Raw genomic sequence first — 15,455 nt, forward strand, 5'->3', positions numbered from 1 at the left:
GTAGATGCCATGAACAACCACCCTTGTCTGAGCTGGCACTACAGATGCAGGAAGCGAGCGTGCAAGTGAATGGTGGCAGCAAACAGCACGTTACCGCCAAATTTGTCAGGAGGAGCTTAATTAGGGGAGAAGAGGCTGAGCAGAAAGAAGTGAAAGGAACAGAGCAAGGCTGCAGGTCAGGAGGGGATAAGACAAACATACACCCAGGAGGAAGGCAGAGAGAAATGCTATAGTTAGAGAAGAGTCCAGGGAAAGCCTGTACCTTATGTTCGATTCAATTGTGCACTGGGCTGTGCCAAGCGGGCCAGCTTGCAGCTGGAGGATGGGTGCCAAAACCCATCAGTGAGTCAGTCAATACAGTTATACTGACTTTCCCCAGCACCTGGCTGAGCAAAGGAAGGAAATGACAGCCCAGCACACCGATCCCATGAGGCTCTCTTGTAGCCCAATGCCCCAGTCCTGCACATGCCCCATCCCACGGCTGACCGCATTGCTAGCCAGACGTGCCCCATCCCACAGCTGACACCATTGCCAGCCAGAGCTCTATGAAGAACTGAGGCTTGCCTCCTCCTGGCCCTGCGCTGTGCAGCATCGCCACTGGGCTGCTGGTGCTGGAAAGCCAGTTTGGCGGGCCACCAATCTAGGAATGGAGAATGCACTGTCTGTGCACTTGTGGGGAACCGGACATGTGGAGCGAGCTTGGGTAACAGCAAGGAACCTTGCCTGTGCAGTCTGTATTTAGAGGCACATCACAGGAATTCAACTGTTTTCTCACCTTTCACCTGCTGCTGAGCCAGGCCGCTGCGGTGTTCAGCGAAGCTCTCCTGGGTCAAAACTGCCACGGAGCTCATTGTCGACTTCCCACCCACACACAATCCGGGTATGCCACTAGAAGAGACAGAGGTGGCAACACCATTACCAATACCATTCAAGATGCACAAAAGTCACTCCAGGAAGATAAAGCATGTGTTACTGAGCACTTTTCCAGTCACCCGCTTGAAAAGCACCTAGAGTGCAAGTTGGCTGCCCAGTTCTCTTGCCGAACCAGACAGGAACTCAGGGGGATATTTCCTCACAGCACAGCGGTCACCAAAACCACAGCTCCCCATCAAGAAGGCAGAGGATGTGCAACCTAAGGTTGCTGGAAAGGGGGACACCAGAAGTTGTTAAAGCATAGTCTAATTAATCTATCAATTATTAATGGTGTGAAATTTCTAAACAAGTATCCAAAGGTCTGGACAGTCAGTCCAAGATCATTGTGTAACCCTGGAGAGAAAACAAAAAGGGCCCAGGATGCTGCTTCTTCCTGAAAAAGACTTATTTAGGTGCCTGACCTCCCGCTGACTTAGGGATACACTCAGAAAGCCACTCTGATAAGCAAGCTCAGCAACAGAAAGATTTTTGGCTCTCCCAAAATAAGAACTTACCAGCTAAATGGTCAGTAGCCAGAGAGTCCGTCCTGTAAACTGCCCGTTTGTCAGCCTGCCAGCTTTTGCTTTATAGAAAAAAAAAATAAAAAAAAATTTGTATGTGACTGCTCCAAGACAACAGGAAAACACGACACCCCCGTTACTGTAAATTTCAAAGGAACACCGCCTGTACTGTGTTTCAAACTTGCACCCTATCCAAAACGTTCTCATACTGAGTCACATCTCGCCATGCTTTACCTGTCATGTTTTCCTAGAGCTGCAGGCAACACCACTATCTACTTAAACCTCACAGTAGGAAGCCTGGAGTAGCTACTCTTTCATCACACTGGCTACAAGAGCAGCCATCCAGTATCAGGCAAAAATACAGTCAATTAATAACAGATGTGCAAGAGAGACATACAATTTCAGGGTTGCAAGCAAGAGCATCAACATCTAGTCAGAGGAGACTAACAACCTGAAAACCTGCCAACAACACTGCCATCAGTCAGAAGTTAGGAATGTAGTTTAGTGGAGCTTGGGTGAATCAACACAGACATCCTCACAAACGAAGGCAAACACTCAGGGCTATCCATACAGCTGCTGGTCGGTTCACCTCTTCATTTTTTATTGTAATAAGATCAGGTACCAGGCACTGAACTCTGTCTCTAGGCCTAAGTCTGCAAGTCGGAAGAACAAAACCCACACTGGTTTACGTGAACTATTTTAAATGCATACGTAAGATGGAACCAGGCAAAAAAAAATACACTGTTGGTGGGAGCTTTACATCTCCTGTATCTGGATCTGCACATTTACTGAAAAAGCATTTAGGAATAGAAGTGAAAACGTACAAGCTGGTACAGTACACGCTCTGCCAGATGCAGAACAATTCCCCACACCTGGAGTCCGCCCCAGCAGTTACATGAGCTCTTGCAGGGCTTGCGCTCTCTTAAAATCCAGTGCCTCGGACTGCTCATGGGACAAGAGGCCCCTCTCACACCCACACCCTGCAGTGTGCTCGGCCCTTCTTCTGAACAGCAAACTCAGACACTTCCGGTAAACTGACAGTTGCCATTTCTGACCTCCCGACGTGCCAGAAAAGGCTCCCAAAACCACAGCGTCGCTGATGTGGTGTCCTACTTCACGCTTGCGTTGTGACATAGTAAAGGAAGGCGACAACGGCAGAAGGAAAGGAGGGAAGAACAAGGAGAGCAGTAACAGGCCTGATCTGCACCTCAGTGAAGGCCGGAGTGTTTTCCCCTACTTCAACACACGTCTTACCAGGCACAAGGCAACACCACCTGCGCTAACAAAGAAACAGAACCAACGTTGCAATTAATCCTGTAACGATCTGCTACTATGAGGTGGCAGCTCCCAGGACAGCCAGCTGGCCATGCTGTTTGAAGCACAGCCGCTGCAACACGCAGAGGCATTTGCTGGTGTACACAAAAGGGTGGTTAGTAATCTGATCTCAGAGAAATACCTGAGTTCTCCTCGCTGTCCACGGTTACGCCATGGTGTAACACGTGGCTACACATCCGTGGTACACAACTGCATGGCTCGAGCTGCCGCAGAAGCAAGGAAAGCATGTGAGCGGCACGGCACCTGTCCCAGACTGTTTGGGCAAGGCCTGCAGGCTCAGCCGTCGGCTCCTCCAGCCCATGGGTCACTATCAAGGGTGCCACCACCTCATGGCAAGCTGCAGGCAGGACCGAGAAGCACCCTAGACATCACGAGCAGCTGCCAAGGTCTGGCTAGAGCCTTGGCATGGATGTGCCTTTAACCCTCATTTCTCAGGAGAGCACCACCTAGCTCATCTCGTATGGGCTCTGCTCCTGAGAGGAGTGTAAAGATGAGCAGTCAATGAACGACACCCAATATAGCACCTGCCTGCAAGCCACGACCTCAAGGCACAGCTGCTGGTTTCACTGTGTCCATACCAGCTGCGGAGACCTTCCCTGCAGCCTCCACCTCAGAGAACAGCTAGACATTCAAAGAGGAATCTAAGGGCAGCATTTATCCGCATGAATTTCTGCTTCGTCACCCATGCAGCAAGCTAAGAACAAATGCTCTTCGTCTCCAGTAACCCCAAACATCTGGAATATTGTAGGCCTCAGGGATTCATCTCCGGCCAAAATCAGAGGCGGCCATCAGAATGGTATTTTAAACATAACATCAAAACCAGCAGCTCAGGCATCGCATTTGGAGCCTACACCTCGTCGACTTCCCACTTTAGGTTTTGAAACTAAGGTTACGGCTACGTCATGCTAGCGTGTGGCTGACTGGGTCAACAGGTTTTAAACTGCCTAGTTTGTACACCCTCCGTAGCACTGGCTTTGTGCGCCAAAAAAGTTTCAGAAGTCTAGAGCGCACTTAAAATAAAGAGAACGAAATAATCCTAAAAATAACCTCCGGCAAGGGCCAGACCCAACCACACGGGAAACATTTGTATGAAGAGAAACAAAAGCAAAGACATGAATTACACTGCCAGTACAATCGGTATTTGTGGACAGAAACATCAGTTACACGTTATTTAAAACTGTATTTAATAAAAATATCAGCATTTTGTTAATCAAGGTAACTAACACCAGATGCAGCAAGGACTGCACAGAGGAACAGGGCTGGGCTGGCTGTGGCACCACGATCTTCCATCAGATGTTGACGCGGGGCAGGGGATCTCCTGGTAGGTGGGTGGTCATACATGAAAATACTTGCTTTCTGAAAAGCGACTGGCTCTCCAAGAACTGAAGGCCCAGGCCCCTTGATTTTGGGGGATAGCACAGGTGGACAGCTGCTGCGTGGCAGGACAGAGTCTTGCCCTTCGCACCGATTCCTGAAGCACTACATCTGAGAGCGCAACACGACCGGTGTCTTTGACACAGCCAGACTTAGAGCGGACCTATGCCCTCTTCCCCCAACGCCATGACAGCCGCGTTCCCATTCTCGCTTCCTGCCCTCAGACAGGAGGTTCTGTGCCACCCAGCCAGGGAGAACCTGCACCCGCCCGTGTCCCCCAGCGCGGCAGGCCCCGGCGGTGCTTCTCACTGGGGCTAGGGAAGGGGCTCCACGGCTGCGCACCCAGAGGGGCAGCCGGCCTCGGGGAGCGCCTCCCGCGCGGGGCAGGCTGCGCCCGGAGCCCGCCCGGGCCTGTACCGCTACCGCACCTCGGGCAGCGCCCGCCTTCCCCGGGACAACGGCACGGGCAACGGGCACGCCGCCGGGGCCGGGCGGAGAGGCGCCCCTCCGCTTCCCCCCGCGGTGCCCGGCCGCGCCAGGCCGAAGCGAGGCAGGGGAGCCGCCGGGCCCCGCAGACCAGGCCGGGCCGGGCCGGGCCAGGCCAGGCCAGGGCGGGCGGCGCCGCCAGCGCCACCTCAGCACTGCCGGCACCGGAGGCGGGGCGGCGCGATGGGGCGGGGCGGCGCCCTTAAAGGGCCCGGCCGGGCCCCGCTGTCACCCGCGCCCCCCGCGCGGGGCCGAGCGGGGGGGGGATGGGGGGGTGCACCCCAATGCGCCGACCGTACAGGACCGGGAGCGCGGCGGGCGGCGCGGGGTGGGGGCAGTAGCAGCCCCAGCCCGGCCCTCCGGGCTGCAGGCCGGGGGCGTCCGCATCACGCAAGCGGGGGAAAGGTGCTCCCGCAGGGGGGGAGGTGGTGGTGATGTGACAGCCCCCCGAGCACGGCTCCGCGGCTGCCGGAAAGCTGCCGCTGGCGGCAGCGAGGCGGGCGCTGGGCTGGGGCGGACACGGCCTGCACCGAGCCCGGCGTTAGCACCTTCCCACCGCCTGCTCGGCCCCGCCGGTGGCCCAGAGAGCGGGGCCGGGGCACTCGCCCCTCTAGTCACGACAGGAGCGGAGCCGCTCGGCCCTCGCGACCCGGGGGAAGGCTGCCCGCCGCCGGCGCTCCGCGGGCTGATCCGGCGCAGGACGAACGCCCGCCGCCGACCGTTTTGGCTCGTAGCAGGCGCAAACCCTCCGACCGCCGCGGACGACGTGGAGCCGCCCCGACCCCCGCCGCTACCCCTCTCCTTCTGGCGAGAGGGTCCACGCCGCGCCCCGGCCCAGCCCGCCCCCTCCCCACGCACCCGCGGGGCCCAGCGTCCCCATCAACCCGGTCCCGGGACGGCGCCGCACGCCGGCGCTACCCGACAGCTGCTGCCGGCCGGCACAGCCATGTCGGCATCGGCCGAGGCCGCGCCGCCGGCCCCCCGCCCCCTTCCCCGGGTGCCCCCTTCCCCGAGCGGCCCCCCGCCGGACTTTGCCCGGCCCGGCCAGCGAGAAGTTGGCCCGGAGTTTCCCGGCGGCGCCGACACGTCGCTGCCCAGGCGGAGGAAGCGAGGCAGGACCGGGCCGCCCCCCCCCCCGCCCCACCAGCCTCCACGTCGGCGCCGCGGCCGCGGGCGGAGGGGCCGCCCCCCATCCCCGTGACTCACTCCGGCCGGTGCCCGCTCGCCCGCCCTGCTGGAGAACCGGAGCGCTCCTGGGAGAGCGGCACAGCGCCCGCCCCGGCGCCTATATAGGCCGGGCCGCTGCCAATCCCGGGCCCGCACGTCAGCGGGACATGCCCCTTCCCGGCGGGGCCGGCCCGCCACGCGTGCCCCGCGCCGCCGGGGCCGCCCCGCCGCGGCGGAGTGGAGCAGCAGCCCGGTCCGGCAGCCTGCGGCTCTGGCGGCAGCCCCGCTCCCGCCGCCCGGCTTCACGGCGAGGGAGGAGAGCTGTGGGTGGCTTTCACCCACCGCCGGCTCGGCGCCCCGGACTGACACCCGCGGCAAAGCCCCCGGCCGCCTTCCCTTAAACAACGGATTGAGGTGCAGAAAGGGCCTCCCAGCTGTGGCCCGGCGGTCCGGGGGACGCGAGGGCCAGAGCTGCTGCAGAACCGAGCCTGCCCGGCCGGCTGTCCCGGGCCCCTCTGCAGTGCTGGGACTCGGTTCAGCTCCCCAGAGCTGAGAATTACCGACTTTGGCTGAGGCCGGTTTCACACAGGGTTAGTGAGCTGGAGTGGCTCGCGAAGGCTCTGATCAGTCAAACCCACGGCTGGCACCAGAGAGCTGCAAACACCCGGGGCCTCTGCCCCGTCCCACCAGCGGAGAGGGACACCAGGGCTCCAGCCCCAAGGCCAGCTCTTCATCCTCCTCCTGCAATAGCCTGCATCCAAGCAGCAGCTACTCCATGCTGAGGGTGCAGACAGGAGAAGGGACAAGGTAAGCACAGGATTAAAAAAAAAAAAAAACCAACAAAACCCAAAAAGCCTCACAAAACCACCACCACCACAAAAAAAACCCTCCAACCACAAACAAAACACCAACACCCCCCCATCCCCCCCCCAAAAGCCCCTCTCCTTATTCCCATCTCTAATTTGGAAATGGGGAAGAGCAAGGGAGAGGAAAGGCAAGCCAGCAAGCACAACACCCTCCTTTCCTGCAGAGAGGATGTTTATTAAAGTTTGTGCAATATAGATGTTTTTAATTATTAGCCCTGCACCCTCAGGGAACTGAGGAAAAAGTCACATCAGTGTAAAAATACATGGAATTTGAACTGATTTTTGCATTAGCTCAGTCTCTGCCCGTTTTCCTACAACAGGATTAATTTTCCTCATCATTCATAACTTGTGTTTAGCGACTGGTTTTCTCATTCACACCCTGCTCTCTCCCAGACCCTGGCAAACTAAACGCAAGAACCTGCTTTGTAGAGCTCTGACTGCAGAAATGCAAGGTCTTTGGAGTAACTGCTTTTGGTTACAAGCAGTAATTTTTAGATAGATATATTCATGTGATGTATTTATGGAAACATAGATGGTATTTAGCCTTAAGTAAAATTATGATTACTTATTATTATTGATCAAGAGTAGGAGATTTCTCTGGTTTTCCTCTTTCAATCCTGTGGCTGGGAGGACATCATTAAAGCACTTGAACTTTTTGACACAAACAATTTATCACTGTAAATAAAAATACACTTGTGGGTGAAAACGGGAAGTACGTTAAAGGGAGAACAGTCGTCAGGAGTTGACACCCTGCCCAGGCACCAAGACGATCCATCCCCCCCCGCCCCGGCCTCTCCTCAAAAAGTCTGTCCGTCTCTGCGAGGATGCAGGGATACTGCTCCAAGCACGGGGCTGCCGCACAGAAAGGCAGCAACCGCTGCTGCCACGTCATATATGCTCCAAGAGCTGGCTCAGGCTCCTCTGACAAAAAACGTCCAGGCGGCAGATGCCAGCAGCACCCTGTAAGACACACGAGCAAGCTGGTGCCTACTGAGAAAGAGGCGGCTCATGCAAAAGCAGAGCTCCAGGGACCTGGGTAAACCGCAGCACCTCCAAACTTCGGACACTTCTGCTTCCAGGCAGCAGCTGGGAGCGCAGGGGGGTTGTAACTTGGGACTTGGAGCCTAGCGCTCTGAACCTCGCTCGACATGCACGATGCTTTTCTGGTGCTTTCACTCCCTCCTGTTTACCTCCCCAGCGCAAACCAAGCAGCCTCCTTTCAAAGTTTCAACTTTGCTGTGTCCAATTAACTCTGACACAGGTAATTACTGCGATCTCCTGTGCCTGGGAACCAGAGGAGCATCACAACCCCCAGACTAGAGCATCTTACTGAAACACCAACATCCTTCTCCCTCAACTCCATCTCATTACCTGGTTCGGCAGGGGCCCTCTGTGGGGACGTGCCACCTGTGCCTATGGGACAGCCCTGGGTCCCGCTCCTGCTCTATGTAGTGCAGCTGCAGCGCTGGGGTTGCTAGGACATTATGGATTTCTGGCTTTTATCACAGCTTCCCCTCCGGGACTGTTTAAGAGGGAATCTTCCCTGCGTGTTTCTGTAGCTCTTCCTTTATTTGCAGCTGGAAGTGGTGGGAGGGAAGCCTGCCAGGCCCAGAAGTTACTGGAAGGCCTAGAGCATCTCACTGCGTGCTACCCTCAAATAATGATTTCTGCTGAAGGAAACCTGTCAGGGGCTGTTCTACTTAGAGGAACATCTTCCATGGGGGAAGAGGGTGAGGGGGGGGAAGGAAGAGCTCACCTTTCCTCCCACATTCAGTAAGTCCTGCACATGGACAAGAGCACATTTAGAGGATGCTAGGAGGCCTATTTCAATCTGCTGCTCCTCCTGTCAGCACAACATTGACCATCTGCATCCCATCCCGTCCCTCTTCTTTAATGAGGCAGAGAGGTGCCTGCAGGGGCTGCTTGGTGCCTGCTCTGTCTACTTGCCCACAAGTGCAATCTCACATAAAAAAAAAAAAAAAAGATGCTTGTCACAGATGTGTGTAAAATGGCTCCTCTAGAAGCCAGGTGTAGGAATTTTTGGTAGCTGAGGGGAAAGGAGACAGGAGGAGGTACTCAACCTCTTGACAAACACTAACCTGCCCGTCTCCCTCTAGCATCCCATATTTTGGCAGCATTACGACAGACCTTGGTTTCATGACTTGCAAGAACAACTGAAAATGAAGCTTCCCCAAAAGGGCATCGATGTGCAACAGAACAGGTGGAGACTTGGGCAATATACAGCTTTCACGGCTTATCAAATTGGCAGCTCGTATCACCAGTCTGAGGGAAGGCACAGAAATGGGACCAGCAAAAATATGAAACACACACAGAGATAAAACTAACATTGAACCGGTTTGGGGTTTGTTTTTTTAGAAAAAGTGTTCACCAGTGTGAAAGCAAAGGTTGAGGAGTTAAGAAGCTTTCCATAATCATGCTACCCCAGGACTCTTGGGGAAGAGAGAGGAAACTTTCAGCTCCTTAACCACTGGAGCAAAAACCACAAAAAGGTTGGTCTTTCCTGGCACATTTGCCCTCAGCTGAGTTAGGATTTTGCAAAGGATTTCTTCTAGCCTGTTCTTATTTTCTGTTGTTATAAGAGATCTCTATTTTTCCTGCCAGAAACTCTAAGCCTTATTTGGAAAGCAACCCAAGTATGCTCCAAAGTGTGTGCCGTGACTTTATTTCCTGTTAAATAAAACTCCAGATTTCCAAAACTGTACAAATAAGCACCCTTTTTGTACTCTGGGTGCTTATCCCACACACTGAAGTCAGAGAACGCCACAAAAGATCTGCTCCTGAAAGCATGTCGGCACATCCCTCACCAGGGGTATGAAGAGAAAAGGGGTCAGGGATACTTTGGCTCAAACTAGAAAAAGAAGTGGAAGAGGATTCAGGATGCAGGGCACTTGTAAGCCAGAGAGTACTTGGGTTCTCAACCAAAGCAAGCAAGATATGCCTCTCAGCTCTAAAGCTATTGCTATGGCTTGCCATGGGATCTTCCAATAGAATGTTTTTATTTCTACAGGAAAACCTCTATGAAATTAAGGGTCAAATTATATAGATCCTTCTGATAAGGGAATAGAAAAGTTTCATCATAAAAAGTGATTGAACGTGAGTCCACGTTGCTTACGTCTCAGTGACTTTGAGACCAGAGTTTCTTTATTCGCCACAGGAAGGAAACTTCCAGGGACATGCAAGTCAGGTACCTCTCTTCCCCATTCACACATCGGTACCAGGAAGAAATGATTCTGTAGGTTAAATTCCGCCCCTCGGCTGTACTTAATGCAAGCCCTCCATCTTCAGAGGCTCACTGCAAATACCCAAGTAGAGTACTGCTGGTAGAAAGAGGAAAAAAAATCTACCCAAGCCTATACACTAATCCCAACTCCAACCAGTCACGCTGTGAAGAAGAGAGGGAGGCAGAAGGAAGATGAGCAACTGCACGTGTTTGTCTCACACAAGACCTAGGTGGTACAAATAAGGGATCCCAGGGGAGCGCAACCCCACTTGCCTTTCTCCTGGTAAACCTCTGTTGTTTATCGAGGGCAAGTCTCTTGCACAAGCAGAAGAGCTGACCAGACATAGAAGGAAGGTGACTAACCGCGGCAGGCCCCTCAGCCAAAATGGTTGTTTAAAAGACGTATTTATTTCCTGGGCACCCTGACAATAAAATTATGCAACTGTTAGCTAGCAAACAATATATACACTGCCCATCCTAAACTATCACAGGGTGCTCTTTAAAAAGAGGGGCAAGCAAAATAGGTAGGAAGAACAGAAGCAACTTACTGCTGTGGACAGAGGTCTAGCGTGAACAAGTAGCTTCAAGCCTTCTGACTGCAGAGAGAGGAAAAGCTGCTAGTTAAGGTGTAGATATGCATGTTTTACACAGGGACACTGTGAGACAACTAGATCCAGTGGTTAATGCGGACAAACCAGTCAAGAGACTTGAACTCTACTCTTTGTTTTGCTGGCGATTTGGTGAACTGACTGATGAAATTCTCTCAGTTGCCCTGGCTGTGCACACACAACAGTCTTGATTTACTCTGTGGACTCATTATTTCATTTCAGGTTGTTCAGAACACTGTGATCCTTGGGTGCCAGGTGGTATGACAAAACAAATGCCATTTCAGAGATGAGGAAGAAAGTCAACGGACAGTTTAATAAAATCAATCCAAAAGCAAAGCAAAAGGAAGCCATGGAGGACAGGTCAGAGTCCGTCCTTCCACTTAACTGGAAGAGAAATCTGATCAATTAACACAAACTCAGCTTTCAGGAAAAGTTAGGACTTCAAATAACCAAGATAAAATGGAATGAGATGAAAACAGAAGTAATATGTTCTGACCAAGAATGACAGGTAAATTTCCCACCTGTATTTCAGAAATGCTTATAGGCAAATTTAGGAATTGAAAAGGTTGTCAAAGTAGAAGCAAATTTCAGGTTCTTGGCCATGGGGAGCCAATGAACACTTTGAAGAGGAATACTTTTTAAACATGAGGGGCAAAGTGACATAAAGTATCTTCCTGTGTTGCTTTACAGTTTCAAGAATGGGAAAAAGAGATTCAGAAAACAAAAGTTCCTGATATATTGACTGGGAAGTTGCAATAGCACAGAGTAGCAGAAGTGAAGGAAATCACAGAATTTCAGAACATCTGACAACAGGTCGAGTCTCTGGGGTCTCTAGTCCAACCTCCTGCTTGAAGCAGGGTCAGACCAGGGCGTTGAGGGCTTTCTTCAGTCAGGTCTTGAAAACCTTCAACGCTGCACAAACTTTCTGGGCAACCTATTCCAATAGCCAACTATCCTAACAGCAAAGAAAACTTCTTACTTGCAGTCAGAACCTTTAATTTCAATTTTGGCTCTTTATGCTGATCTGAACTTGCTTTTTAATTTAAATCACCACCACGCTGGTTGCTCCTCATACACAGGTGCTTTCAGAGTGGTGCTGCAGCACTGCTCTCTGTGCAACCTGCACTGCAGAAGGAAAAAAAAAAATCTTCCACTGATAACTACTTCCCAAAGCCTGCTTGGATACTTGCAGTTACGTATCACAGTTACCCCAGAAGCGAGGATCGCGGAGATACCGCGGAACAAAGCACAGTCTATTTCCTTTCTGTTCTTCAAAAGGAAAGTTTCACTTCACCCTCCTTTGGCTACTGGGTTGCAGTTCTTTTGTTTACCTTTCCAGTGTCTCTTGTTCCCTCTCCCTTGGCAATTGCAATATAAAATGAACATGTGGCAATTTTTTTTTTTTTTTAAAGAGATGTTGCCAGAAGTTCTTGCGCACTACATATCACGTAGCTTGGAATGGCAAGGGACTTGCAAGCCCTGAACTTACCCTTTTTCACATTAACCATCAAGAAGATTCAAACCGACTGTGTCCCTTAGCTTGAAGGTGTCACCATGCTCCCAAAGACCCTCCTACAGGCACTCTTAGGCTGATGTTTTGCAGAGCAGAATTTAAGGACCTGCTTACAGCAGTTTATAAAGATGACAACCACTTCTTTTCACAGAGAGTCAATTAGGTAGATATATACAGCAAATGAAAACAAATACTAAGAAGAGTGGCAAACTAAATGAGATGTCCCAAATGGCATTCTTCAGGGGGGCAGGGGGGCAATTTGCAACTCAAGCATGGAAATTGTAAATAGACATTTATTTTTGTCTGTTTTGTTCGTTTGAGGGTGGGGTTTTTTTAACCTTGCTTAACTACTTCGATTCTAGGTATTGCACAGAAAAAGCTAAGCAAGGTTGCTTAACAGCTCCTTGAAAGATTTTAAAGATTCCTCAGTTTAATGTTTATTGGATAATGAAGACTTAAAAGAATGCCAGAGCTCCATTTTTATAAACTTTCTATGTGCTCTGGTATGTTTTCCTTTGAGTTCCAGTTCCCCAAGTCACATGGCTTCACAAGACTCCGATTTTGTAGATTTTTTTTTCTTTATTTCTATCTTTCAGCTACAATAAGCAGTTTGAAAATATGACCCAGAAAAGTTAGCATTATTGTGACAAACACAAACCTCAAAAGAATAAAATAATTAAACTGGCAGGGAGGCTAGTGCTTTGGAGAGGGAAGGGACAATTAAAAAAAAAAAACATCTTCGGTTTGGTAACAATTCCTCTGAAAAGACATTAAAGATCTGATTCCAACTGCCAGTTTTTAAAAGCGATGATAGGACCCTCGCTATTTAAGCGCAGCCTTCCCTTTGTCCTATTCATAGCACATGCAACAGGGGCTCAACATATCCACAGACAAGCACTAATTCCTAATCTCTACTAGGCCAAGCAAAAGGCTCTTCATGCGTTAGACAGAATTACATCACGGTGATCTAAACTGACAGTGAAAAAACCAGACAGTCTTCTCTTCCAAATCTGCAAGGCCATTCTAAGCCTGCTATGAAAGAAGAGAGAGAGATAGCGAGAACTCAGAGAAAAACTATTTCCACTAATTGTTACAAATAATATTATTTTATGCTTAAAACCCTCTTTTCATAACTGAATCATTTCCAGTCCCACCCTGCTCATCTTTGGGCTGAACTAGAAGGGTACACGTGCCATTTTAGGTACAAATTTTTTGCTTGGATACCACGTGCTGTACTGTCCTCCACTCACATATTGTTACTGTCTTTTGGGTTAACACAATAGTGCCCTGAGCAATACGAGTTTTCAAATCAAATAGAGGGGTTCACATTTCTTAAACTTCCAAGAACTTCTAAACTTCTCTACATGGTCAGTCCTTGCTCTCATTTTTAGCCACAACTTGGCCGCCATCAGAGCCATCAACTCAGTATTTTAACTTCATTAAACTTTTTCTAAGAGCAGGTGTAGAATATAAAGTTTCCTCAATGCTACTTAACCAGCTCTACTTTTAAGCAGTCACCCATCTACAACTTGCTATTCTCCAGAGATTTCAAGGGTCCTTGGAAGACCACGTGCCTAAATCCCAGCAGGCTATACCAACTGCTGAAGTATTCATTTTGAAAACAAAAGCATATGCAATAACAGGCCAAGCATAACATATTCCTATCCGTCCTCTCACCCTGCCTGCTCTGTGAGCTGTTCTTCTTAACCTTCCTTTTGACTGCTCCAACACAGGTTTATGTTGAGCTTTATCGCTTGAACAGAGATAACAGCGAACTTTCCACTGTGCAATGGAAACAGTCAGGGCCTGGTTTGCAAAGGGCAGAGCCACGCTCCCCTCTCTGGGAAGGGCAGGGGAGGTCAGAGAGCCCCCACCATCCACAGTGCCCACTGGAGGCACACAGACACCCCCCACTCCTCACCCAAGGCTACAGCTGGGGCAAGCAGCAACAAGTCCATCTCGATTGCTCCTGGCCTCTTGCCCCACTGGGGCTTTCCCTAGCTTTGCCTCTGTCCCCATCAGTGGGAAATTTTCCTCACATCAGCTCCGACTCTTACTTTCTTCCTTTTTCTTATCTCAACCCATATATCCATCCCATGCCCGACGTCCATGTTCCTGCCACACGGCCTGGCCTAGGCTTTGTTTGTCACTCATCTTTGGCAAATACCCAGTTTATTTTGTGAAATATGCAGTTTAACTCTCAGTGCCAGAAATGCACGTATAGACAGAAACACAGTACCAGAAACAACAGGATGAGAACCAGCAAGTGGTACTACTGCAGGTAGTACCACCCAAACTGAGCAAGGGCCATCAAAGTCTTCACTGATTTTTCAGACAACCCAGTGTAAAACCTTTGAAATACCAGTCAAACAAAACTAGTGGGGATGGGGAAAAAAAGGGCAGGGGAGTGATGCCCATGCTACATGCCAATATTCTAAACCCACCCTGACATTTGAATGATGCAAAAAGATTATTCCAGTTATCCAATCCCTGATGAAAAACATGCCCAAGGTTAGGTTTATGAAAGCTAGCTATACCCGCCTCATATTTACTGTGAGATATGACACCAGTAACCTTCCTTTAAAACAACAGTGCTGATACGTATGGGTCAGACAGTGCTTTCATGGCCTTTGACAGAGACCTCAACAAGCAGTTATCAGCTTAATAACACAGGGACGAGGCTGGGTCGTGCAGCCTCCAAGGTGAATAGTAATAGTCAAAACACTACAGGGCTCCAAGTCTTTACTCCTTAAAATCCAGTTAGTTGCTGGGATATCGGACTACTAAATGCATGGCTACAGCACACAAGTATCAACTGTTGTGATATCAGCACTCACTTCCAGAAGTTTTCATTCACAGATATTTCTTGTGCAGGCAAAAGGTATGGTGTACATACAAGTTACACCCGCAGATGTTTTTACCAGAATCACCTCGATTTGTGACATACATGGAATTCTGTTTGTTGGGTTTGGGATTTTTTTTTTGTTTGGGTGTTTGTTTTCTTTTCTTCCATTAATGCTAAATAAATCTATCAGTTCCACCCCCAAACTTTTCCCAAATGGTTCTCTCTCATCAGTGAAAAATCTTTAGAAAAGAGGACAAGACCGTTGCTGGAAAACAGTTCCAGACGCCATGCTGCTGAATCTAAGAGAATCTGGTACTACTTCCATTTTGCGTCAACAAGTAAATCCATTTCACTTTACAATGAAATTAAACAGCGTCATTTGAGGGAGGTCGCGTGAATATTACTGTGCTATTCAATCCTCTCAAAGGCAAAACTTTTCCTGTGAATCATCATTTCTTGGTGTCTTACAGCTACTGAACCAATCCCTTCCCTTCTTCCAGTGCTGTTTTTCCACTGAAGTTAAACTCATTACGATTTCCTCTAACCGAGCCTTTTGTGGTCCATCTTTTCTCTCAGGTTTTTCCCTG

The 15,455-nt window shown here is 50.3% G+C and overlaps 1 protein-coding gene across 4 annotated transcripts in view; it reads right to left on the reverse strand.

Annotated features, from left to right (window-relative positions):
• HDLBP (high density lipoprotein binding protein) overlaps positions 1–15,455 on the reverse strand; it is a 38,998-nt gene that overhangs the window by 18,354 nt on the left and 5,189 nt on the right. For 2 of the 4 annotated variants that reach the window (XM_054835669.1, XM_054835666.1), the window contains exons 1-3: positions 5,835–5,910; positions 1,428–1,495; positions 776–888 (exon numbers count right to left, since the gene is read on the reverse strand). In XM_054835669.1, coding sequence (XP_054691644.1) covers positions 776–851 — 76 coding nt within the window. In that variant the 5' untranslated portion in view covers positions 852–888; positions 1,428–1,495; positions 5,835–5,910. Of the gene's footprint in view, positions 1–775; positions 889–1,427; positions 1,496–5,834; positions 5,911–15,455 lie in introns of those variants that run through there. The other 2 variants (XM_054835668.1, XM_054835665.1) reach the window with 1 other exon arrangement.

Source organism: Grus americana, chromosome 9, assembly GCF_028858705.1.
Source record: "Grus americana isolate bGruAme1 chromosome 9, bGruAme1.mat, whole genome shotgun sequence".
Classification (NCBI taxonomy): Eukaryota; Metazoa; Chordata; class Aves; order Gruiformes; family Gruidae; genus Grus; species Grus americana.